The 27,553-nt window shown below is 43.2% G+C and overlaps 1 protein-coding gene across 1 annotated transcript; it reads right to left on the reverse strand.

Moving 5' to 3' along the window:
* Positions 1 to 120: 120 nt before the first annotated feature.
* Positions 121 to 26,759, reverse strand: LOC133904992 (protein LAX PANICLE 2-like). The gene is made up of 4 exons (XM_062346666.1): positions 26,070 to 26,759; positions 25,936 to 25,983; positions 25,662 to 25,734; positions 121 to 534 (listed from the first exon to the last, which is right to left on the reverse strand). The coding sequence occupies exons 1-4, from the start codon at positions 26,534 to 26,536 to the stop codon at positions 370 to 372; spliced, it is 753 nt and encodes a 250-aa protein (XP_062202650.1). The 5' UTR covers positions 26,537 to 26,759; the 3' UTR covers positions 121 to 369.
* Between the last annotated feature and the right edge of the window lie 794 nt (positions 26,760 to 27,553).

Below are 27,553 nucleotides of genomic sequence, written 5' to 3' on the forward strand. Positions count from 1 at the left end.
CCTGCCTTTTCTTTTTCCCTTAATTTTTATCTAGGTTAAAGATCTATAAACTTAGTAGGCATCTAGAGCTGTGTCACTTTCAAATGCTTGGATTCATGCTAACAAAAAAAAGCAAAGCACTTGGAACAAAATAAATCTTTGAACTAAATAAATATGAAAGAATTATTTCTCAGGGTTTTGAAGTACAGTTACATTTGTGTGTTACCTATAATCTACTATACTTGGTGTACTACTATTCTTTCTCAGTGAACTCTGGTGAGGATTAGATGTTAGGGGAGGGGGAAAAAAGGGATCAGTGCCTGTGGGCAGTGAAAACTAATTACAGTGTGAAAAGTTTTTTGTATCCGTTGGTGCCCCGTTCTCCAGGTGCTAGCTTCTGCCATAATTCAACGTCATGATCTGGTTGGTGCCTGGCGAGCCGGGGGCTGGCAAAACCGCCGTGGCCTCTGCCGGCATGGGGCGCCAAATGGTGTCGCGGACCTGCTGCAGTGTCATCGTTGGTAGAAGGCGCTGCCCTCGACAGGTAATCTCTAACTGCATTTCGTACATAGATACATGTTAATGGGATTTTACTGGCAACCATTCTTGCTTTCGCTATGATTGTTGAAGCAAAGTTTACGACCAGACAATAAACTATCATTTATTTACAAGAAAATGGTAAAATACACTACCTTTTTCAGTTCTAGTGGCATGCGATGTTTAATGTATTCTTGGTTAAACAAATATTTGGAGTTGATCCCATTAGATGCTGAATGTGAGCACATGATTGATGCATTCCAATTTCTTGCTTGCCATTGCCTGGACTCCTTTTTTTTTTCCTTGAAGGGCGAGTAGTTGAAATGTCATGCAAGCCAAGATCCTAATCCTAATTACTAAATGTATTCTTGAGACCATCTAATGATGCAGTACATGTGATATTTTTTTAAGAAAAAAACTGCTGCATCACAGTTATTCACTAGATTCCTCAGAGCAACAGACAAAATGCAAAGCTAAACTCTGGTACGGCTTCGGTAGGTCAGTAAAGTCCAGAAACCCTATTTTTCGTAACTTATTTTTGTACAAGGGAAACTGATCAGGTTTTCATAAGTGAATGAGGATGGTGCCTTTTTCCTTGTTATTGAGTGAAGCTGCTCTGCTAGTGTTTAAGACAGTGTCGATGATTGACGTAGAACTCCGTATTTTCCTTTTGGGTGGCCTTATGTCATGCATAGGCATCATTAGAAGTCTTCACTATCCAAATAGAACATTTTCCACTACTGGACTAATTTGAAATCTATACAGCATATGATCTCAATTCCATCCCCTGTGACTTTGCTGCCAACAGCATTCCTCCCCTGCTGCCTGTGAGGTTTAAGAGACCTTTCCAGAGAACATGAAAATTCATTGTCCTTTTTCTGGATGCCTTTGGGTCTAAGTTGTAATCAGAGGTATTCGGGCTAGGGGATTGCTCCTGGTCTATATATTCGGTTCCCAATCCCTTCTATTCAAATAGGCCCCAAAGTTTACCAGGCAATGAAAGAGAAATAACACGAGTTCTTGCAATTCTGGATTAAATCTAGTTCGTAAGCATTTGATGAGGTGCTACACCAAATGCTTCCCAATACACTATTTACTAACAGTGGCAGTCCAATAGCCACTGGGGTTACAAGTCTAGAACCTTGACTTCACACCTAACCATGAAGGGACAAGGGACTAGCTAGCTAGTCACACGAGAAGGTGGGAAAGCAGCTAGCAGCCTTCCAGATCCAGTGGCTGCAACCAGAGCCTCACCACCTGGTTTCACCAGACAAATTAGGTACAGAACAATCATCGGAGAAGGGCACCCCCCCTCCCCCCGGAGAAATACTCTCTTTATTGCTGATGCATGATAGGGCCCTCCAATTCTGATTCTCTAGATGGTGCCTAATTTTGACCCCACTTTTTTCCTTTTCAGGTTGGAAAGGGGCAAAAAAAGCAAATGAATATACAATGCGGAAAAGTCCGAGGAGATGCATGGGCATGGAACTGCCGAGGAAAGTACTGCTGCGATTGCGATGGTTGTTAGTAAGGGAAACACATGCATCCACCTAGTCTTGGCTATATATTATCGTTTATCTTGCTAATCGTTCTTGCTTTTTGCCGTGTGTTCACGAGTTACCAGCGAAGGCTTAAATTAGCATTTGGGCAATGATAAGATACTTATAATGGGATGGCATGGGTTGGAAAGAAGAATATAAGACAGCTTAATTGAGCATTATATTACGCATGCTTATACTGAACTTGCCAAATTGGACTCTAATTGTGAATATTATCAAATGCTGCTAGGTAAAGTGGCAAAATCCTAAAAAAGATAATGGATGCTAAAAAATGTCTCCTGGTCGTAATTTTTCTTCTTGCCACCAAAAAAATATGGCGCTTAATTTAGAGTGATGACACCGAACGTATGGTGGTTTATCTCAGTGATTTCCTGCTAACTGACAAGCATCTGCGACTTGTGAGTTGATGTCTAGATCTGGACTGATACGATGTTAGGGGCCACATTTCTTGAGGAAATAAACAAAGGCGCAAAACAAGACATACCTAGTGTTTAGGATGCAAAGCTTATTTCACCTATTTTTTATGTACACTTGGAGCTCAAAGATTGGATGAAGGCTAGGCTACACCTAGACCTAGCTTCCTTAGGGTTGTTGGCCTCTCTTGAAAGGTCAAGATACATGCATGCTATTGCTCAAGTTTCTACCCTCTAGGTGAAGCCAATGTCCCTCACAAGCATGCTTAACAATAGTATTATAATAATGATAAAGGAAACAGTATTATAATGATGATTAGGATAAGTTATGGCCTGGTAAAGTAGTTTGTTTAAAACCAACCACTTCCTTCAGTTATAAAAGGGTGTTGTTTTAAATATTAATATGATCATCAACACATTACTTTGTCCACTAATTACTAATATAAAATATATAAATATATGTAAAACATAGCTAAATTGTAATATTATGAAACTATTTTTCAAGGCAAATCTATGACCTCAGCATATGAGGCTCAGCCGAAAAAGCTCGAAAAAGTCAACCCTAATGTGCTTATTGGGCGAGCCGGGGCAACAGAGAAGCAGCTCAAAGGTATCCAGACCTAGCGTAAGCTGGGCTTGACAAGCATTTTTCTTCCACTTTTACAGTATAAAAATAACGGATGGCATGGGCTTGGCCCGTGCTCGACTCGAGCCCGACTTGTGATGGCCGACCTGATAGACTGTGGTGCGCGGGTCTGGGCAGCAGATTTTGGCCCGATTGGAATCGTTCTTTTCCTCGGTTCGGCCTAGTCCAAGAAATGCTCAGGTCTAATCTAAATACACCATTTTTAAAAGTTCAAGCAAAATATTAAAAAAAATTATGGTCAATATTTAAACGTGTTGACTACAGTCCATCCGAAATGACACTTTTTTTACTCGAGAGGGTACTACATCTGGTCTCATTTAGTTGTTCTAGAAGTTAGGATACGCTCTTGAATGCACACCTTTAATAACTATTTTTCTAAGTGCATATCATCAAGGATTAATAAAGTTATAATGAGAAAGAATTATGTTTGTTGATGAATAGATCTATTAATATAATTCTCACATGATAAATCTAAATATTTCAATGTATAATTGTTAAAATTTTAAAAGATTGATTGTTTGCAGTCTAGGACAACGCTATTTTTGACCGGAGGAAGTACTAATCCCCTCTGTGGCTCTGTATTTGTACTCCAGGTCATGCTCTCATAGACAGACCAAATATGTTTTTATATGTGTAGTAAGATTTTTCCAGTAAATTGAATGAAGTTGTTTTAGACATATATAAAATTTCCAGCTTTGTACTATAATTTTAGGATTTTATACACCCAACGGCAACTAGAACTGGAAGTCCTGAAATATGTAGCAAACATTCTCTGTACTTGCTCTAGGGAATTCTTGCTAGAATATATGCTCCATACTTCCATTGGATTTGTGAATCTTACGTGAGACTGAAAGGCAATTAATTAGATAATTATAAAAGCAGGTACAGTCTACAGATGAGGTAGTTTTTACTTTTGGTATTTCTTAAATCTTCTTTGACAAATATTGGATTTTTCTCATATTTATGTATTTCACACCCCCTTATGTAGGCTTATCTTAAATGAACACAGATAGACACAGGAAGCGGAGGTTCAAATCATTTCTATCCGTGTAATAGATAAGTGGGTGCCGCACGGTGTGGGCCTCACACTGTTAAGTGTTAGTCGACAGTAGATATTTCCAAGAACACATAACTCATCGTGCGACCAGGGTGAGGCTCATGCAATCAGCCTCCTAATCGTAGAAGGGGACCCTACGACCAGCCCTAATCGCATGGCAAGTATTCACCTAATCTATCAGGACGCATTTAATGTCATCCACTCAAGTATTTTTCTTTCCTAGGCACTCTCTTTTGCGGTGCAAGGTCGTGAGCAAACATTGTAGAGCAGTGACATGTCGGCTCTCCCCTGCTCAACAGCGAGTGGCTCCCCGATATGGGACAAGGTGCAATGCTTTCTCCACCTGACTGCAGAGGTGCGCAAGTCGGATAAGTTCCGGCCAGTCCTAGTTAAAAAATACGACGACTCGACCAACTCGGAGGAGTTCCTGCAGATCTACACCACCACGGTGCAGGCCGTGAAAGGTGGTGGGAAGGTCATAGCAAACTATTTCCCATCCGTTCTAGCCGATTCAGCACGGCCTTGGCTGATAAACCTCCCCCCGCGAGTCGGTTTGGTTCTGGGAAGACTTCTACGATTAGTTCGTCGCCAACTTTCAGGGAACCTACGACTGACCAAGGGTTGAGGATGACCTGTGTCAGGTCAGGTAGCGGCATAGTGTGCCGCTGCGAGACTACATTCGGCGTTTTACCAAATGCTTAAATACCATTCCAAATATCACATGCGAGTCTATGATCATAATGTTCTGAAGGGGGGTCAGAGACCAGAAGATGGTCGAAAAGCTAGCTACCAAGGAAATCCGGAGCACCACCGAGCTCTTCGAGCTCGCAGACAAATGTGCGTAAGCCGTTGAGGCCCGATAGCGCTAGATCGGCGTGAAGCCATAGCCGACCTCCAACCAGCCTGCTTCTTCCAAAGGGGTTTGTCGAAAGGAGAAAAAGAAAAACAAGGGCAAGGCTAGACCGCCCAACATCATGGCTATTGAGCAAACTGGCCAGCCGTGCCGACACTTCGAGTAGAAGGACAAGAAGAAGGGCAGAGGCTACTACTCGATCCACCGTACCGACACCTATGACTTGACCAAATGCAAGGTCGTGTGAGGCATCATCGATTAAGAGCATGAGGAACGTAAACCTAGGTGTAACGACGATGGTGAGGATAGGGCCAGCCCCGATCAGTCGGCTCTAGGCTTCCAACAGGTCGAGCACATGGTCCACCATATCTTTGGGGATGCTGCGACATATTCCTCGAATAGGGAGTATAAGTTGGTTGTTCGCTAGGTATGCGCTACCATTCTGGGCTCGAGTCCGTGTCTGAAGTGGTCAGAGGTACCTCTTACCTTTAGCCAAACAAACCATTGCACACATGTCAAGTGCCCCAAACGCTACCCTATTGTGGTCGAACCCACAGTGCACAACATCCGAATAGGCGTGTGCTAGTCGATGGAGGGAGTTCCATCAATCTCCTCTTCATCGACGTGTTGGATACCCTACAGATACCGAGGAGTGCGTTGAAACCATATCCTCCATTCTTCGGGATCACCCCTGACTCTTCGGCTGCCCGTCACCTTCGGTTCGTTGAGCAAACTCAGGACCGAGAAGGTCCTGTTCGATGTGGCGGACTTCGGGATAGCTTACAACACTATACTAGGGTGACCAGTGATAGCCTAGTTCATAGTTGTCGCCCACTATGCATATCAAGCGATCAAGATCTCTTGTCCCAAGAGAGCTATCACTATTTTGAGCAATCCAAAAATGGCCTTGATTGTGACAAGAGTCTCGACATGGTCGAGCTGACTCCCCGATCGTAGCCTGAGAACGCCGGGCCTAGTGGTCTCCTGGTGAAGGTGCACGTCGTCGCCAATCCCGACGATCGGCTCAAGGAAGTATGCTTAAGCAACACTGACCTATCCAGGACGGTCCAGATAGGGGCCAACCTAGACCTCAAATAGGAACTCGCGCTCATCACTTTCCTCTAGGCAAATGCGGATGTCTTTTCTTGGAGTCCGTCTGATATGCCTAGGGTCCCTAGGAACGTGATCGAGCATATATTGTCAGTGCGACCTAACGTGTAACCAGTAAAGCAAAAGACGCATCGATTTGTACCCGACCGAAAGGAAGCACTTCGTGAGGAGATCGACAAGCTCCTGGAAACAGATTTCATCCAAGAGGTGCAGTACCCGGAGTGGATGGCTAACCTAGTCATGGTCCTAAAATCAAATGGTAAGTGGAGAATGTATGTTGATTTCACCGACCTTAACAAGGCATGTCTCAAAGATCTGTTCCCTCTGCCCCGGATCGACCAGCTTGCGGACTCGATAGTCAGTAGCGATCTGTTAAGCTTCTTAGATGCCCATTCAGAATACCACCAAATGAGCATGAATAGGGTAGATGAGGAGAAAATAACTTTTGTAACACCTTTCGGGATCTTTTGCTATGTAAAAATGTCTTTTAGTTTGAAAAATGTCGGTGCCACTTACCAGCGATGCATTCAGCTCATCCTTCGATCACAGCTCTGTAGAAATGTTGAGATGTATGTTGATGATGTGTTCGTAAAAAGCAGGATCAAGGACGATCTGGTTGCGGAGCTCCAGGAGACATTTGACGATCTCTAGAAGTACCACATGAAGTTGAACCCGGAGAAGTGCATGTTCGGAGTCCCATTAGGGAAGTTGCTCGGTTTCCTCGAGTATAGTCGGGGAATAGAAGCAAACCCTGACAAGATCAGAGCCATCGACTAGATGGGATCCCCGACCAGGTTAAAGGAGGTCCAGAAACTAACAGGATGTGTGGTATCTTTGAGCAGGTTCATCTCGAGGATGGGTGAAAAGGGTCTGCCACTCTTCAAGCTCCTGAAGAAAGGCGATCACTTTCGGTAGACGCCAGAAGCGGAGGCGACCTTTCCAGATCTCAAAAGGTACCTCTTCCCCTCCTGTACTAATCGCTCCCTGACCAAACAAGGAGCTCTTGCTCTATGTTGCAGTTACCCCCTAGATCACGAGCGTGGTCCTGGTCATCGAGTGTGAATGTCTTCAGGGACCAGTATACTACGTTAGTGAAGTCCTACATGATGTGAAGGTTTGATACCCACAGGCACAGAAGTTGTTGTACGCCATGCTGATGGCCTCTTGCAAGCTAAGGTACTACTTCTAAGCTAACAAAATCAAGGTAATCTCCTCGCTCCCAATTAGGAAAATCATCCACAGTAGGGATGCAACATGAAGAAGAATAAAGTGGGCAATAGAGATCGGGGAGTTCAATATTCAGTTTGTCCCTCGAACGGCTATCAAGTCCTAGACGTTGGTCGATTTTGTGGCCAAGTGGTGGTCCTTTGAGCCCGAGCGAGAATGATAAGCAGAGATGGAAGAACACTAGGCCATGCACTTCGATGGGTCGTTCACACTGAAGGGAGTGGAGGCTGGAGTGGTCTTGACCTCACTTACCGGCGACACTCTCAGGTACGTAGTTCAATTATATTTTCATGCCACAAACAATAGGACAAAATATGAGGATCTCTTGTCGGGAATGAGAGTAGCCTCCACACTTGGTATAAAACATCTGCTAGAGAAAGGGGACTCGCTACTGGTCATAAACCAAGTGCAAAAGGAGTTCCAGTGCTTTGACCCGACAATGGTGGCATACCTCGCTAAAGTGAGAAAGTTGGAGTGACGCTTTATTAGTTTTGAGGTTAAGCATTTCCTGCGCAGGGATGACTTCCTCGCCGATGAGCTGGCCCATCTAGCTTCTTCTCGCGCATCTGTCCCGGTCGGAGTCTTTGAAGAAAGACTCACATAACCAAGTGTCGTGGTCTTGAGCCAAGGTGAAGGGGATGCTCTGCATGGAAACAGAGCACCCGAGGTAACATCTTTGGAGGAAACGCCTCCTTTGGTGCAATCCTTGAGCGGCCATCATGTAGTCGCCCAGCTTGATTCAGTTACGACCTGGATGGATCAGATCTTGGCATACATTTAAAATCGAGCAATCCCTGACGATAATACATCAGTAGAAAAGGTCACATGGCAAGCCCGTAGATACTCCCTGGTAGAGGGACACCTCTACCGTAGGGGGAGAAACAACCTTTTACTGAAGTGCATCACTTAGGAAGAGGGGAGCACACTGCCCTCTGATATCCATGAGGCATATGTGGTAGCTATGCTTCATACCGCACTCTGGTCAGAAAAGCGTTCTAACAATGATTCTATTGGCCCACGGCCCTCCAGGATGCTTGTGAGCTGGTGAAATGGTGCGAGCTCCTACCAGCCCAAGCACTGCAAACCATATCACTCTCTTTGCCTTTGGCTGTCTAGAGGCTCGACATTGTGGGACCCTTCCCTAAGGCCCCAAGCGGTTTTAAATTCCTATTTGTGGTTGACGATAAATTCACTAAGTAGGTTGAAGTCGAGCCAGTTAGGAAGATTATGCCACGGTAGCAATCAAGTTCATACGGGGACTGGTAGTGTGGTTTGACAGTCCAAACTGTATAATTACGGACAACAGGACTCGGTTCATCAATAGCGTTTTTAGAGACTATTGCGAAGAGATCAGGACTAAAAATATGCTACGCGTCGGTAGCACACCCCTAAAGTAACAGGTAGGTCAAAAGGGCAAGCGGGATGGTACTGTAAGGGGTCAAAACCTGTGTCTTTGATCGGCTTCAGAGCTACTCAAGACATTGGGTGGATGAACTCCTCACAGTACTCTAGTCGCTGCGAATGACCACCAGTAGAGCCATAGCTGAAACTCCATTCTTTCTAGTCTTTGACGCATAAGCAATGCTCCCCTCCAAGATCGCCCTCTAGTCTCCTCAACTAACAAGCTACTCGGATGATAACCAGGTGGCTTAACGGGAGGATGACATAAACCTGATCGAAGAGTTCTATGATTGCGCTCTAATTTGAGTAGCCCGATACCAACAGAGCCTCATGCGCTACCACAACCGCAAGGTGCGGGAGCTGACCTTGGTCGTAGGTGACCTCGTGCTAAGGAAAATCCATAATAAGGTAGGTCGGAACAAGCTCTCCCCCAAGTGGGAAGGGCCCTACACAGTGGTCAAGGTTACCCGACCAGGTGTAGTCAAACTAGCCATGGAGGACGGTCGTGAACTGCACAATTCTTGGAACATAAAGTAGTTGTGCAAGTTCTATGTGTAAGGTTGCTTGAACACGAACCAAACGTTTGAGGGCTAGAACAGTTTAGGATTTCTTTTCATGCTGCTAGTTATTTTGCCTGTTCGCTCATATGATGAGTACCAAATCGAGGAAATGTATGAAAATAGCCGTTCGGGCAGTATCAGGGATATGGGCTGCTAAGGGATAACGATCACGAGGCCATAAGTCCTATCTCAGGTCGAGCGTTGGTCGTCACTAAAGGACATGTCGTGCTAAGGGTTGTCCTAGCACCACAAACCTAGCTAGTGAACGGTACATAAAGCCTTGATCCCCTCTTGAAGTAATGAGCCTACTCATCACATGACACAATGAAAAGTTATATAGAAGCATGTCCTTATATTACAAAATGACCACTTAGGTAAAGCCCGAGGGCTAGTTCTAACGATTTTATTCAATGACCCTAGGATCCGAAGATGCTCCTCAGCGGGTCAAACCGAACAGTCCAAAGGAGGGAGCGAGCTGCATACAGAAATGAGTCTGCATGGTCGCCAAGCTCTGCCATGGTCCGCTGAACACCACCAAAGCCTGCAGCGACCACCAGAGCAAGGTTGAGGACGGGGAAGTGCTCGCTGACGTAGGCGAGGGCAAGGCAGGCGTCGGAGACTCCAACCTCGAAAAGGTGGTCGCCGACGGTCTTGCGAAGCCTCTGCTCGAGGTCACATGCCTCCTTAGAGGCTGCCAAGAACCAGTCGATATGACCGGTCACGGTATCCCCGGGGGTTGGACAGACATGAACTTCGATGGCCCACAACAACAAGTAGAAAAGGGTGAACGCCCGACTAAAGCAATCGTAAAAATACACCTGCCGTTGGCCGTTTTCCCTCGCCTTCCTTTCCAAGTTCCTTTGTACCGCGAGCAGTTCCTCCCGACAAGCTGGTCGAAGAAACAGGTCGTAAAACACTCATGAGTCAGCTAGCCGGGTTTTACTCTGCTAGCCTAAGGCTACACATGGTTTAGTCTATGGCAAGACTAGTGCACCTCGAAGATCGCTCTGTAGGTTCTCGCGCTCGACTGCGAAGTTGGGGTCGTGGCTACAGCAACACTGGAGCACGTACCCTACCTTAGCTTTCACCGCCTTTGCCACGTCCTCCGCTGCCCTTGCTGCTAGGATGCCTGGGAGCTGGGTGAACTTCTCCACTAGGATGACGGTGGCATAGGCCCAGCCCTGCGCAGTTTCTTCCTTTGGCTCGGTGGCTTCCAGCGCGACGCTCCTCACGGCCCCCCGCATTGCCATGAAGGCATCCCAAAGAAAGTTGTGTGTCGTTCGCTCATCCTCCATCAGCATCGAAAGTCAAGCTCCGAGCATGGCCTGCTCCTGTCGTAACATGGCCTTCTCCCGTTGAAGCGCAGCGTTCTCCCACTGAAGCGCGTGTCTCGCCGATTTTTCTTCGGCCTCCAGCCTCTCCAACTTGGCACATCTACGGTTTGATGCCTCCTTCTCAATGATCATGGAGAGTAGGTCGAAGGTAGGAGCAAGCCCCATGATGAGCTAAACAGATGTGTGAGGCACGGTTAGTGCTTCGGGTGTCGAAGCCTTGCTGGCTCTGGGGCTAGAATATCCAGTTGTGGCACCAGAGGAGTAACAACCGAGGTAGAAGACCTGCAACGACAACAAATTGTGAAGTTAGGAAAGAACTCAAAGTACCTATGCCTAAGAGGTGGACTTACCACATGGTCGGAGGGGTGAGCACAACTCTCGACCTCGTGAAGCTACTGAGTTGATCGGACGAGGAAGAGGTCATATTAGTTGTCGAGCCAGGAGCGGTCGGTGTCCCACATGCATGCTTGGGCGCCTACGTGGAAGCCAAATCCTCCGCCGATCTCTTCTCCCCTTGCGTGAAGGCTTAGCAAGCAGTCTGGTCATCCCCGGCTGGCTCAGGGCGAGACTGGTCACTCCCCTGCAGGCTGGCACCACTTGCAAGACCTCCTCCCGGGGTCGGCGATTAACTACGAGCAGTCTGATCGTCCTTGGCTGGCTCAGGGTGAGGCTGGTCACTTTTCTACTAACCGACACTACTCGCAAGACCTATGTCTGTGGTCAACGTTTGGCTCGGGGCAGTCTGGCCATCGTCGCTACCAAGTGGGTCAGAGGAGTGACTAGCTAGGTTAGGAGTAGGTGTGGTCGTGCTCTGCTGGTCGCTAGGGTGGAGGTCACGGTGAATTCCTCTCCCTGAGATGGCCAGATTGGAGGCCTATAGAACGTCGTCGATGATTAGGCACATATGTCAACCTTAGGGAAGCATTGTAATGACACCAAACGTAAAAATCTAACTCATGAAAAGGCTCGGGGGCGGGGATTTCGGAAATGCCAAACTTACCATCATGCGTTACGCTCTCTCCGGCAGGGTGAGATCACACAACGTAAGTGCACCGATTGGGGACTGCCTTTCCTTGGGGAAGCCGACAATAGGATTCAAACCCGCGAGTCGAAATCATCGTTAGTAGGATCAGAATAACAGGAGAGACGTGAGGGGTCACACAACTATACAAAAAGGTGACACCATAGAATCGGTGGCGGGGTTACACATGTAGCTCTCCCAGGTGACATCGTTTGGCCCAGAGTATAGAAACGTTGGATGTGCTTGCCTCCGCAGGGGGCACAATCGGCGCTTAATGAAGTCACGGACAACGTCCGACCCCGTAAGCCCAGCTTCTTGAAGATGGCCAACCTGCTTGGCCAGGGTCAGTAGCTCCGGCGTAGTCGTGGGCGAATTCCCTCAGTTATCTATAACCTGCGCCAATGCACTCGGCACACGAAGGTAATCCAAGGAGTTGTCAGCCGCGAGGCAAAACCAATCCTCCCTCTAGCCCGATCGCGATAACTTGAGGCCCGCCTTGATGTAGCAGTATGCGGCACCATCCCGTAGTTGGAACTCGCAACTTTCGGTGGCTGATCCGATCACTGATCGACAAGTGTAGAAGAACCGGAAGAGGTCGAGGCACGGCTCGACCCCGATAAAGTTCTCACACAGATGAGCGAAAATACTTAGCATGAGAATGGAGATAGGGTTAAAATGAAGGTGGAAGATGATGTAGAAGGAGATGACGGTGCTGACAAACTTAGAGAAGGGCGACACGAGGCCTACCAAAAAGAATGAGACGAATAGCATGATCTCCCCATAGCAGGGAGCAGGCGCGCTCTCCCTCGAGCGATACTTGAGGAAAGGCGATGGGTGAGCAGGCTGGCGTCATACATCGCCTTCAGCCTCACCACGTCACACTTTGACTTGGGGAAGGCATGCTCATTGCCAATGCGCGCCATTGAACGACGATGGGAGATGCTGCGAGGGCAAGAACGGAGGCGAAGACGAAGGGCTCTGACTGTGAAAACTAAGGTAGGCGATGAAAGGATTCATGGGGCACCATGGACGCTTCAATTTAAAGGGTCGTCGCGGTATCTCAACCGCTACAGGGTCCGACCCGCTTGAAATTCGAAAGGCCACGCGTGTGGAACCAAAATTCCCTCGGTTCTGACAGCAATCAATGTATCTCTCTCCCACGTTCTCTCTCTCCAGACATTTAACCTCCCATCGGGATGGGGTTACCTAAGTTGACCACGAATGCAGGTTGTGTCAACGACCACTCTGCGAACATGTGTTCACCTAGGATCCAAGTGGCGTGACCAGTCCCGACCACGACCACTCGTCGCATAGCGACCACGGTCTACTATGGCAAATCACTGAGTCCACCCTATTCGCAATGGAACTTGACGGCTACTGTCAGTGTAATAGATAAGGGAGTGCCCCACAGGGTGAGCCCCGCACCGTTAAGTGTCAGCCAACAGTAGATATTTTCAAAACCACATGACTCATCGCTCGACCAAGGCGGGGCTCGTGTGACCAACCCCCTGATCACAGAAGTAAACCCCTTGCTGGTCGTGGGGTAGGTATTCACCTAACCTGTCAGGACACATTTAATGTTATCCACTCAAGTTTTTTTTTTTCTCAAGCACTCTCTTGCGGCGAGCGAGGTCATGGGTAGGCGTGGTGGAGCAGTGATCCGTCCTGTAGCATTTAATGCTACAGGATGGTCTGGCCGGTGAGCATGACGGCATTCGGTGAGACTAGACGTGCAGTATGACCAGAGCGGGTAGGCTTGCCTATACGACGTCATGATGGGTTATGGCTATTTAGCTTGACATGATCTATTTATTTGTATACCCTCTGTCATGCAAAATGGTTAATAATGTATAGGGTTGAAACTGTATAAATTAGTCACGTACATGAGTGTTCCCCTATGAAATTGTATAAATAGTCCTATTTGAAAGAAGCAGTTGATAATTTTGCAAATACAAGATAATTTGAATCTAAGGCATCAATGAATTACGGAACAGACCCTTTTAATCAAAATTCCTGAGATAACAGTTACAAGTTTTGTTTAGTCTCCCTAGCTATATATGTTGTCGGTCATAACTCATAGTCCTACAGTCGGTGAGAAAACGATGAAAGGTTTCGTCGGTGGGGAATACACTAGCACAACAACCATATATTACCATAAAGGTCCCTAAAGGTTAGTCCAATCTCTACTTTATCCCATCGTCATTTTGCGCATGGACTAGCTAGACACTTTTACATCTCTAGAAAAAAAAGGACTATACAATTGTATATTACCGTAAAGGTCCCTAAAAATTAGTACTCGGCACTTGCCAGTCACCCTACCTAGCAGCGATTACCCTCCGGTCCAAAATAAGTTATTTTATCTTACATCTATTCAACTATTTTAAATTTTGATTATAAATTATTTTCTATGTATTGAGTTTGGATATTTAAAAACGACATAGGTAGATTTGTCTCGAAAAGTACTTTCATAATATTATATTTTTGCTATAATTTATTAATATATTACAACAGAAAACAGTAGTCAAGTTGTATTTTGAAGACCGTAACGATATCTAAAATAATATTTATTTCGGACTGGAGGGATTATATATGATAACCGGTGTATAATCGGGCCATTATATGGTCCAACTGCTGATATGTAGGGGCATACGTTTTCAAAACACTGTCATACAGAACAGTTGATAATGTATACTAGTCCGGACTTGAAACTGTCTAAATTAGCTACTACGAGGGTGTTCCCATCTGAAACTGTATAAATAATCCTAATCGAAACAATGCAGTTGATGAAATTTGCAAACACAGAACAACATTAAAATCTAAAGCATGACTTACAGAAGAATAAACCCTTCTAATCAAAATTCATGAGATGACTTTTAGTCTCGCTAGCAGCTAGCAATGTTTGTCGGTCATGTACAGTCGGTGAGAAAACGATGAAAGCTTTGTGTCGGTGGCGAATACACTATCACAACAACCGATATCTTCTCCAGCTACGTAATTATGGAGATTGCGACAATGCGATGGAACTGCTATTATACAATCGCAATACTAATTACGAAATTGGTTAGGAACCACGCCAATCATTTAATTCGGTCTAGAACTATATATACATGAATAAAACTCAACTCACTGGTGTTCAAATCATGGATCTGTGAAAACTATGTATGATATTATACATGCCTCCTAGGTTTGTGCATGCATTTGAACGTGTGTGCCTACAGTTGCAACAAAAAAACACAAATAGTGGTGTAAGGTCTGCATGGTGTTGCGAACGTGTGAATTTTGCTATAATTTTTATATAGTTCCAACGAATCCACTTCAAACTCGATTTCTTTTGAAGGCTTGGTTTTTTTCTTGTCAATTCTTATATGTGAGTGGAAAATTTTGTTGAGGTCAATAATTGAAGGACCCAAGAAGGATGCTCAAGTGATTTCAGATATAAAAAAGCAAACATATATGTCCATAGAGGAAATCAAGAGCACATTTTACCGCCCATACATAATTTGTAATGGGCTAAAGTTGTGAGGACTAGCTAGAGCATTGGCCTATTTGCTGCGCGTACGATTAAAGTATTTTGAGTATGTACCAATTGCAAAAAAAAAAATCAATTGTAAGGGGATTTGGGTTCTTATGTCAACAAGGCCAAAGGGATGCTCCCTTGTGAGTGGTCAGAGGCAAGGAATAGTTGAAGGGTAATGATTATATACCTGTAATGCATTCTGAACATGTTCTACAATATGTTTCATTCTTCTATTCTTTATGTGCAATCGATATCTATTCATAGCTACTACCTTAACACCAAAGAAGAGTTGTCACATTCAAGTAATACCCCTTGATTTCACTGATTTTTTTTTTGCAAGAATTACTTTATAATAAGCTCTATCCCCTGGCCATTTATCCTTCATCTTTTCAGAAATAGATCTGAGTGTGTACACACAAGACAGTTTGGAATGCGCTATATGCCAAGGCCTATTATAGAAAACATGGCTACTTAATTAAAAGCAAGTGATCAACTTGCCCAGTCGCTTATAGTGGGACTATGTGCCTAGTGTCGCTCGAGTTAGATCCTAGTTTCCACTTTTTCTAGTACGCGCACACGTGAGCGAGCAACGAACTTTAGGCGCACAAAAGTGTGGACATACATACTCGCATTTGAGTACATTGTGGTGCGTGTGTACAATACATGAACCGACCGTTGTATTTGACCAAAAATATATTTGGAAAAGGTCCTTTACTTGGTGAGCTCCACATACATATACCGTAGTGGACTTAATCCCAGATATTTCATTTGGAGGGTATATGTATAAGTCCTTCCACTTTCTTTTATTTTGGTGACATGTGGATTTCATATTCCTCGAGTTGAAATTAATGACTAATCAGACTACTAGAAATATATACGGTATTGGTCAACTAAATGGGTCTAAAATATTCGGAACATGTGCATCGATCCATGATGCACGCACAAAGTCTGCCAAATTGATTAACTGGAAAACCCTATATATAGCCATATATTTTCTTATCAAACAGGTTGTACCTAGCTATATGATTATTTCCATGAACATGTATCCATCAACCAATTGTAAGGACTGGCCTATATACAAATCGGAGAGCTTGACCCTACACCACACAAATCATTGAACTATTCCATGCATGCATGTGAGATCTACCCATGATCCCCAGCGTGCATGCATGGAAGCAGACGTTGAAACGCAAGCTGATTAAAGAGCTTGTCCTTGTGCACGGATTGATTAAGCAGGCATGTCATGAACAGACGTGGTGCAAGGTCACGTACGTAGCCATGCACATCAACGTGCATACCAAAAAAAAAAAAACTAGCTAGCGTTCCATCGATGGCGAGGTGTATATGGCCGTTAGGTCCGACGTCCATTCGTGAAAGCTCCAACATGGCCGCCACCACCACCGCCGGTCGAGCTGCGTACGTACACGTACGGACGACGTCGCGAGCACAGTTCTCGCATTGTTTCGTCCTCATGAACCTCATGTGCTGTGTGTAGCAGTGAAGCTCAGAAGCGACAATGATTGACAACTAATTTTGAGGCTACGATTTGATTCTCTCTTCGAAAATTTTAAAGTTAGATATCCCTAACTTGACGAATTCGTGGAGAGCTAGGTAAATTAGAAGTATTTAGGTGAACTATTATTTTTTAATTATAAACTAAAAATATATTCTTAAATTACTTTATTTTAGTCCATAATCTTTATATAGGAAGTGCTGGGGTTGGAGCCATGCTTAACAGATCTAAATGACGCCAGGAATCACAAGTAACCGCTTAGCATGCATCAGGGTAGGCAACACAGTGGCTACATGGGCGTGTACTTGATTGCAGCATGCACTCGTTATGTATGTTTTGCTGTACATCTCAGGTTAGGTTTGATATTTTGGTCGGGATTGGTTTAAATATGAATGCTGATTGCTGAATTTTGTAAAGTGTTTACTATGTGTGTTCCTATTTGATATATTTTTTTAAAAAATGTCTTTTGAAAAAAAATTGTCTTTTGACCTAGTCTTTATTGGAGGCTTTACGAGAGCCAAGGTTCGAGCCTCACCAAAGACACTACCGGCAGTTTCTTAAAATTTAGAGAAAGATTTGATGTTCTTTAGATGTCAAATTGTGACTATCAGGATCAAACCGTGGCTAACTTGGTACCACTCATGATGCCTTACCATCACACTATGCACTCATGTGCTCCTGTTCAATATATAATATTGATGTGCATATTATTAAGTCATTTCTAGTTTAGGCCTATTGTTACTGCATATAGGTGACTTTTTTATTTATGGTTGACTATTTTATACTATCTTTTGTTTCGTATTTTACGGACACCTATGGACAGGAGCCTGAATCCAATTTTCGAGGGGGAGGGGGTCGGTTAAACATTCAATTCCCGAACCTTAATTGTTGCCGTCACACGCGCCATCGTGCTTGGCACCCGTGACTCCGCTCTTGGTGAACCCAGCATCCACTGTTGGGGATGGAAAAGCGGACCAATCGTCCGACGTGGACGCATTTGAGGGAACCAACAGAGGAGGGAGACAATTCGAACCATATTCTTGAATCAAATTGTAGCGATTAAAAAAGTTGAGTGCGGCAGTGAACGGGTGCGAGGGCGTCATCAGCAACTGCAACGGAACATGACGGCTCATCGATGTGGATGCTCCTACTTAACAGTACTGCTTGCAGCAGTGCGCCACTGCTGCTAGTACAGAATGGCTACATCAGTTGAAAGTTGGTGGATTTTGTGGGTGAAAGTCCAAATGCAAGCTTGGAAGCTAAGCTTTGCGGTGTAAAAGTTTCACCACCTTTGAGTCAAAAGGTGAATTTGTGAGGTTGAAGTGAAAGCTTTAATTTCTTGTGGTAGGGAACGAATAATGGCTGACTAAGTAGAAGGTGGAAGAATCACACAGTGAAGTGGGCGAGGGTGGTAGGGATTTCTTTTTGTTTGCCATAGGAGGGTGGTCTCTCTATGATTGAGCGGTATACTTTTTATGTTACATGATAGTAGATCTATTTTTACTTGGTTCAGTTCTACTTAATTGAAGAAGTACATTAAGAACATCCTACCTAACCAAATATCTTAATCTGATAGCCCTTAAATGGCAACCGAAATATTTGGCAGAAAAAAGGTACTTGGAATTTGATTTTTGTTCTTTAAAAAATCCTAAAACATTTTTCTATTTTTCTATTTTTTTATGTGATAGGGCAACTGGGTGGAAATGAAATCATTTTTTTTTCATGTTATCCCTTCTTAAATTATAGTACTATTGTGTGTACTTTGCGAAAAGAACCAACTGAGCACAGCTTATTTAATTTTTATTTGAATTCAGATTAACTTCGCTTATTTGGATGAAGGTCGAAGACGCACCATGAAAAGTGCAGTAAAGTGCTGGATACAAATGAGAGTGAATTGCATAAAACTACAAGTATTATTTTATTTGTACAACAAAACTATAAGTATTATACTAGTAACACAAAACTATAAGTATTATGCACTAATTTCATATAAAACCCGATTTTAATAGAATTCACCCAAAAAGTGATCTTATATTTCTCCAAAAATCGTAAAACTTTTTATACCTATTCCATAATTCATGTGCAACCCATTTTAATTGGATTCACACAAAAATATTTTGTAAAATCTAAAATAAAATTCTTCAAATGTACTACTTTTATAAAGCCTAAGAATTGTTAAGGCCTCAAATAAAATCCCACAAATCAGGAAAAATTCATTACTATTCTTCTTATGTAATGAAATAATTTCTAAAATTATTTCGAGTCCTAGGTTATATGGTGAAAAAGTGAATTCCTTTGTAAGTATATAAATGGAGCATTACAAAGAACTTACTTTTTCACCATATACTATAGGGCTAGAAATAAGTTTAGAAATTAGTCCATCATATAAGAAAAATATTAGTCAAATGTTCTATATTTTTGGGATTTTATTTGAGGCCCTAACAGTTGTTAGAAGTTATAAAAGTATCATTTTTGGAAAATCATTATTTTAAATTTTACATAGGATTTTTGGTGAATCTAATTCAAATGGGTTGCACATAGATTATAGAACAGGTAAAAAAAAGTTTTAGGATTTTTAAAGAAACATAAGAGTATTTTTGGGTGAATCTAATTAAAATTAGGTTTTGTGTGAAATTAGGTACATTACTTGTAGTTTTGTGTTACAAATAGCACAATACTTATAGTTTTATGTTACAAATAACATAATACTTATAGTTTTATGTAATTCACTCTACAAATGATAAAGCCTCTAGCTTTTTAATGTGGAGTTGAACTTGTAGACCATAATAGAGCGGTTGTTGCATCAAAATATATTTTGTTCATGTATGCATTCCAGGCATAGGGGTTAGGCTCTTTATATATTACTAGCTAACAATTATACTAGCACACACAAATACTGCATGAAAAATAAATAAAGGAGACATAAAATTAGTAATAGGTCGTAATATGATTCTTCATTGATGATAATAGTGATAGGTCGTAGTTATGATTCGTCCCTTATGACATGGTATAGTGACGGATCGTCCTGAGCCAGTCATAAGTGATGGGTTAAGTTGTGACCTGTCACTTATAATCTGGATTCGGTAATAAGTTATTCTAAATCAGTTATAAGTGACAGATCAAGTTATAATCCCTCGCCTATGACCTTATTAGTGACGGATCTTTATCCGTCATTAATGATGACTCATCAGTGACGTATTTAGAGTGACGAATCATATATTAATGATGGTTACCAGCTGTCACTCATGAACTTTTTTCACATAGTAAAATCTTCATAAAAAAAAAGCAGATTTATGTACATACATACAGAGAAGCGAAGCCATAAAAAGCTAAGGTTAATATCTAACCAAAGAAAGCAGAAAAGTACTTTGAAAAGAGAGGTGGAAAGAGATGGAATAAAACAGATAAAAAGAAGACAAAGTTGAACGAACCACCTACTACAAGATGTCTAAACGAGAAAAACAAAGGCTCTGACGCTCTGTATATGCATGGCTCACCTACCACTCTAGATAGACTAATTTTAGAGCGTAGTGAAAGTGCACGTAGGACGATCCTAGATACTGACTGAACAAAAGAAAAATTTGAAGTAGCTTATTAATCTAACAGAAAGTTAATTGTATTTTGAAATTACACTTATGGTTTTAATATATAATAAACTGAAAAGACAAATTAAATATAATTAGTAGTTCTAAAATTTCTGAGCAAATTCAAATATATATTTAGTGCAGCTCAAAGGCAATGTAAATAAATATTAAGAACATGATAGAATTTGAATTATGCGCACGAGCATATTATATATGGTTTAATGCATTTGGTGGGATAAAAATCTACCGACTACACCAGATTATAAATTCCTGCTAGTCGACGTTTTGGAGACAGAGATGGTATCGGGTCTCTAATACGATATGTGTTTAAAACCTAATATATATTTTGAAGTATTTTTTGAGGTGAACCTAATCCAAACATCTATGATATACTGTATGTGAAATTTAAAATAGAGTGGTGCAAGCATTCGAACATCATTTTTTTTTATCTTATTGAATGTATAAACAGTGAGTTTTCACATTTCCTGATTTGAACCTAGTGCTTATTAATTATAATATTATTATTTTAGATCACACAAACATTAAACGTAGGTCAACTAATTTCTCAACCTGATATTTATTAAAAAAAGTATATATTGAATGATGTTTTCCCTTCTGGCAATATGTTTAGAGTAGAACCGGTTGGACAATTTAAACAAAGAATTTCAGCATATGTACCCTTAGTTCGCATTGCATATAATGTCAATTAACTATCACTACAGCAAAATATGTCATCCGCACTGCCCCACTAGTATCAGTTAGGCACAAACCGGTACTGATGAAGTATTAGTGCCGATTCATAATATTCTAAACTCGATCAATGATTGAGCTGGGTTGAACTTGTATTGATAATGATCTCTAGTTACCAACTGACGCTGATACTTCAGTGCCGGTTCATAAACATGGACCGGCACTAATAACTTTTATCAGTATCGGTTCATTATTAGGACCGGTAGTGGACTCTTTGAGCCGGACCGAAAATTTTACGAAGGTAAAAAGAATAAGTCTCGAGTCCGCATACGAGCACGAGCTTAGCCTTATCTCCTCACCCCTCACCCAATGGAGCTCTCGGCCTTCTCTCTCTCTCTCTCTCTCTCTCTCTCTCTCTCTCTCTCAATGGAGCCAACCTTCTCAAGCTAATCCATCGATGCTGATGATGCATGAGGTCAGCCAACGCATTGGGGACTCCATCGACACTATCGGGGGTTGTAGATCCACATCGCCTAGATCCAGCGGATGAAGAGTAGATGGGGGCAGCGACATCCTAGATACGGCAGCAGGGTCCTGCATCCTCGATAGGCTCGTCAAGCTTCGCCCACACGTCAAGGACCAAGTGGGATCCAAGGCGCCCGACAACTTTCTCCTCTTCTTCCCATTGAGAACTGGTGAGCCTTGTTGTCCCTTGTGATGATGTGGGTTCGATTTGTGCTCCTTGCTAGAATAGAGCACGACAATAATGATGGATGTCCCATGCTAAACTACTCAGTTCGATTTTTTTTAAGGATAAATTCTCTGGTTGATGGATTTCGTACTGCAATGGATGCATGGATGGATTTTGGTGCATGAATCTATGATTTTCTTGTTACTATGTAGTTGCTTTATTTTTCTTTTCAATTCAGTTCAGTTTTAGAACTTAAACTATGAATTGAACCTCATATATTCAGTTCCATTCTTGTAACACATGTGGGCTTCAAACCTGTTGTACCTCTCTTTATTGAACTGTAAACATGAAATTCGGTTCAGTTCTGAACCTCTCTGTATTTTAGACATGTGGTACTTAACTGAACCTCCTGTATCCAATTCCTTTCTTGAACTAGAGCTGTGAGCAAGCTGCTTGTACTAGAACTTTAGTTAAGTTTTTGCATAAGCTGAAATCATTTTTGTTTCTAAAATACAAGTTTTTTTTCCCTATAATATATATCAATACCAGTTGGTAACAAGAAATGGTACTGATAGTGCTAGTATTAGTGTCGGTTCTTTGTTTGGAATCGGCACTGATACTGATTATCAGTGCCGAGTAATCAGTATCAGTTAGAAAACCACCACTGGTGGGGTTTTTGAGCCGGCACCGATGAACTATTCTATAGTAGTGTATTACATAGAGGATTTATCGCTTTGCAACATATATCCACTAAATGAAGAATAAAAAATTATAAAGATATGACACTATTTTCACCTTTAATATGTATGCTTATAATTAAGTGGTCCAGTTATTCCATTTAATATAGGTCTTCATTCTTTATAACTCATTTTCTTTATAGCGTGGTTAGAGAGATATTTTGAAATCTGCAGAGTATATTGATCAATATATATGTACATGCATGCATGGTCATTAAAAGGTCAAAGTGGAAGAACATTCGACCGAACATTAAGTGAATTCATGAACTTAGTGTTCGACAAAAGAAATTTCCATCTTTGGTTCTCCCCACCCTCCGTTCAAACATAATTAAAACCTCCATATATAGCTTGTATAATTTTGGACACAGCAAATGAAATTCTGGATGTGTTTCCTAGACATCACCTACTTTCCTAGACAAGCAAGTGTGGCAACATGAAAAGGTAAACGCCAGTACAATGTAGGGCTAAGGAATCACTATAGGTCTGATAAAAATCGATCAGAAAGCACCTGTTTGGATCCTTCAAGGATTATGATGGTCGGATTGAAATCCTAGACATGTGAGTTTTCAGAGAATGGTGATTTATCTCGTTATACTTTTCTTACTAGCTAGATTATTAGGCACAATCTGTTCATTTACATTTATTTCAATAATATTTACATTTTATTTTGTCCATGTAGAACGAAAAGTTAGAACATGCGTGTGTTCAACTTCCAAAAGATTTATAGCTTGTATTCAGGTTGACATTTGCAGCAAATACTTCCTAAATTCAATGTCTTTGTATGTGACATTTCTGTCTTTTGCATTTGGCTCCATAATGTTGTGTTGAGGTGATGCTACACAAAATGTTCCCTGATGCCACTGGTCCTTCAACCAACAACCATCCATGGATGCAGGAATCAGGATGCAGCACCGACAGTCTCTAGTTTTTGCAGCAACTGTTAGCATTGGGCATATTAGATTGCTAAGCCTCTACCGGCTTTTGACCAACTAAAATAATATTTAACTATGCATCTTTCAAAGTGTTGTTGGGTATTTATGGGCTAGGATTTTCAGTTACCAGATGGAGTAATAAAATATTTAGAAAAAAGAATTACCATGTATTAATGCCACTCTCTTATGTGAATTATGAATATTTTGACCACCCTTTGTTAACCCCTCTTAGATGGGGAGAAACTAATGCTGAAGAATGTAGTATGTGGTTATATAGAAGGAATCAAAGTGCCTGGGTTTTATTTATTTGTAGCAGAAATTTATTAGGGATCTTTGATAAACATGATTTTTGGATTTATCGGAATTCTATCGGCGATAGATAAATTTTTCAGTCAAAATTTAGAAGAAAAAATGTGCCAATTTCTCTAGAAAATAACACCGATTGTATCCAAACTATTTAATATAAAAACTACACATAATAATATAGAAATAAAAAAGTATCACTGATCCAAATATACAATGATAGTGATGTATTGGTGTGTCACTTAGCAGAAATTAAAAAAATGGAAAATTTAAACGATAAAGAAATTTACCGGACCCAACGGGTAAAACGGAAATATCATAATAGACCGACAATTTGTTTCCCTGAGTCGTGCGAGGGTACGGGAAAAATATCAGAAGCAGGTGCAAGGTTGAAAGCGCTATCACCCCTCCTGGAAAAGGAAGATAGGTACAGTTTGCGTATATTTGCTTGCATGCAACAGGTCCACAACCACAAGCCTAGCTTGGTTGCAGCAAGGAGATCCAGAGACCATTATGGTGACATGCATCTTCCCCAACAAAGACAGAGAGAGGCTTGCAATATTGCTTCCCGGTCAGGCAGAGGCAGGCATTCCACAAGCAAAAGCAGAACGTACACACTGTGGTGCATGCATGGGATGGTGCATGACTTTCGCTGGATTAGGTGAGACATGGCCTTTTTGCTCTAGGGGGCAGTAATATCTTCAAGTAAACTCAACACCACTCTCACACTTCCCAGCTAGTGTTAATTCCTTCAAGGACAGGGCAGATGTCTCTTGGGCCCTTCCATTTCAGGAAAAATTTGTGAACAAGTTACGCTTCCCATCATGCGTGGACAATACATATATGAATGAACCTAGGTAGGGCTTGGATCTGCAGCTGGACCAACAGCTGGCAACTATATACAAGCTTTCAGTTCAACCATGGACCTGTAAAATACAGTATACACCACTGGCAAATATATATGGTAGTGATGGCATTTCCTATTGTTGAGGTCCATGCAAGTCCAAAGAGGGAGGAGAGAGAAACCAAACCTTAACTAAGCAACCACTAAATTAAAGCATGCATTAAGCTTAATTAGATGAGAGAGAGGAGCCCTTAATCATGGCCATGGGGGCCGGGCCGAGAGGGCTCCCTCTCCCCTGATGTAACAGGTGGGACGCACACCCCTCACCTACACCATTTGTCACAACAACAACAAAGACCTCTGGGATGGGAACCTCGACATCTAAACTACTGTCCGTAGCTCTAAAGCTCCTTTCATCTACCAATATTTGGCGCTCCAGGTAAAAGCACTCACTCACTCACTCACCCTCTCCCTCTCTACAATGGAACTGAGGAGAGAGAAAGAGAAGTGGCCAGCATTGCTAGCTAGCTTAGCTAGGTTAGTTTCAGATGCATACATACATACATACTACGCATATACTGCGGCTGTTCCAAACTATATTTAATAGCCAAAAAATGTAGGTATTTTCTGGTGGTGGTCATATATATATATGGAAAAATATTTTCTTTAAGACGTTTCTTCCGAACACTCACTACAATAAGGCATAAGCTCGCCTCCAAGTAGCTAACGCGACACGTGTCGTGGTCCGGATGTCGTGGAATTTCGCGAGGAAGCCTATTCGTGCCTATATTTCTAGCGCTTCTAGCGCTTTTTCATCTGTAGTTTAAAGATTGCGCGACAGCTTAAGGGTGTAAATTGTTCGTCGTTTCTCATCTCAAGCCCACAAACTAAACTTTAATCACGGAGGCCAGCCCAATTAACAAATCTAGAGCTTGCTAATTATTTCCTAATTTAAAATCGTAGGAAGAGTACTTTGCAAATTTAAAACAAGGTTGCACAATTCAAACATTGCACCCAAAAAATAAAGATGCATGGAAGTTAAGGAGAAACACAAATTGTAAGGTGACACGCAAAAAAAAAAAACATTGCAATTAAGCTAGGAAGATATATTGAAAATTAAAGAGAATATGGGGAGGGGAGTTGCATGCCATACCTGTGAATTGTCCTCAAGGCCCAGCTTGTTAACCAGGTAACTCATCACTACGCTAACTGTCATCCTCCCGTCTCTGCTTGCCCATCAACAACAACACAAACACCCCATGGCAGGTCAATGTGGCATGATCGAACAGCAACAATTAAAAAGAATAAAAAAACTCAAATTGGTTGAGAGCTAATCAAAGTCATGAATTCGATCAAATAAGTAGAGAGGTCCAAGGTAGGTGGTGCAGACGCACATGGAGATTTAGTAGAGGAGTTTAGATGCTAACCTAACCCTCAAGTAGCTCCTCGGAATCTGCGGCAATGGCGGCTCCCTCCTGCATGGATCAACGGCAACGGCATGAGCTAATTACCTGCATTGCCCGGATAACTCACTGGCAGGACGCAGACATGTCGTACTCACTGATTCTGCGCCGCCCGGAGCAAGAACCACGTACCGGCCTCGTGGGCGGGGGGTGGCGGCGCCGCCGCCACCACTGCCGCCACCGCCATTGCCGGGGACGATGACGAAGGCCCTGGGTGCAGAGATAGCACCAGCTGCGGCGGCGGCGGCGGGGGCGGGGGCGCGGCTGGCTGTACGGACGCTGAGGGGCCTGCCTCATCGGTTCTCCGGCGTTTCCGGCGCGAGGACGACGGCGACGACGATCTTGGGGACGGGCCGAGCCCGAGCTGGAGCCAGGAGGAGCCGGTGTCGCTGCCGCTGCTATTGCTGGTGCTGACTTCCTGGACGTCGCGCGGCGGAGGCGGCTGTGCGGGCGCAGGCTGGTGCGCTATCTCAGGCTGCTCAGGCTGCTGCTGCTGCTGCTGCTGCTGCGGTGGCGCGGCGGTTTCCTTGTTCTGCCGGTGCGGGTGGGAGGGGTCCTGTGCCATGGGCCTCAGGGTGCTGCTGCGGCAAGGACGGAGCGACGGCGGCTTCTGCTGAGGCGAACGCTGACGGCGGCCGGCCCATGGGCGTGGCGTTGCGGCCGGAGCAACGTCACCATCCTCTCATGCCTCCCTCGCTCTTGTGGCGTTGCGCCGCGCCACGGCCGATACCATAAGAGGGAAGGAGGAGAGGAGGAAGAGGAGAAGAAGAATGTTCAAAGGGGGAGGGTGCCTGTCATATAAGGTCGACAAAGCCAATGTACATCATACACTACACTACATTACACGTCTCTCTCTCTAGATCCCTCTCTCTCTCTCCAAGCCAAGTGCGTGCTGGAGCAGAGAGAAGGTAAGCTGTCAAGGGCGTTCGCACAGTGCCCAACTTTGATCTTTGTGGAATGGACGGATGGATGCACTACGAGACATGGACGTTTTTTTTTTCTCGAGTAACATTATTTATCTGTCGGAAAAAAAGACATATATCTGATATATTACTGTAGGATCCGTACCAAGATTCGCACGGCCTTCTTTCATTATGTAAGAAAATATCAAATGAGACACGTTATTAGTGACGGTTATTTAGTATGCGTCACTAATGTATGTATGGCCGGGCTGGGATCCGGTCAAGACCTGTCACTAATAACCCTTTATTAGTGATGGTGATAGAATGACTCATCATGAAAAATAGTAGTGATAGGTCACCTCAAAACCCATCACTAATGATTGAGTCATTAGTAATGCGTATAGAGGACACATGTCACTAAATGTAGCATCCTCAATAGTGATAAGTTGTGAGAAGACCTATCACTAATGTTAAAGTTATTAGTGATGGGTCGTACTTGTCACCTATCACTAATATTGATGGTGTCGATGTAAAGAATAGGCGGTCCCCTGTTCTGTGGACCCACACCAGCAAAGGCCCGTTGGCACTAGATATTACCAAAAGCTAACTCCGACGCGCACGTCTGGCAGGGCTTGCGCGACTAATCCCTTGATCGTGGAAGGGAACCCTACGACCAGTCC

The sequence above is a fragment of the Phragmites australis genome, chromosome 22 (assembly GCF_958298935.1).
Source record: "Phragmites australis chromosome 22, lpPhrAust1.1, whole genome shotgun sequence".
Classification (NCBI taxonomy): Eukaryota; Viridiplantae; Streptophyta; class Magnoliopsida; order Poales; family Poaceae; genus Phragmites; species Phragmites australis.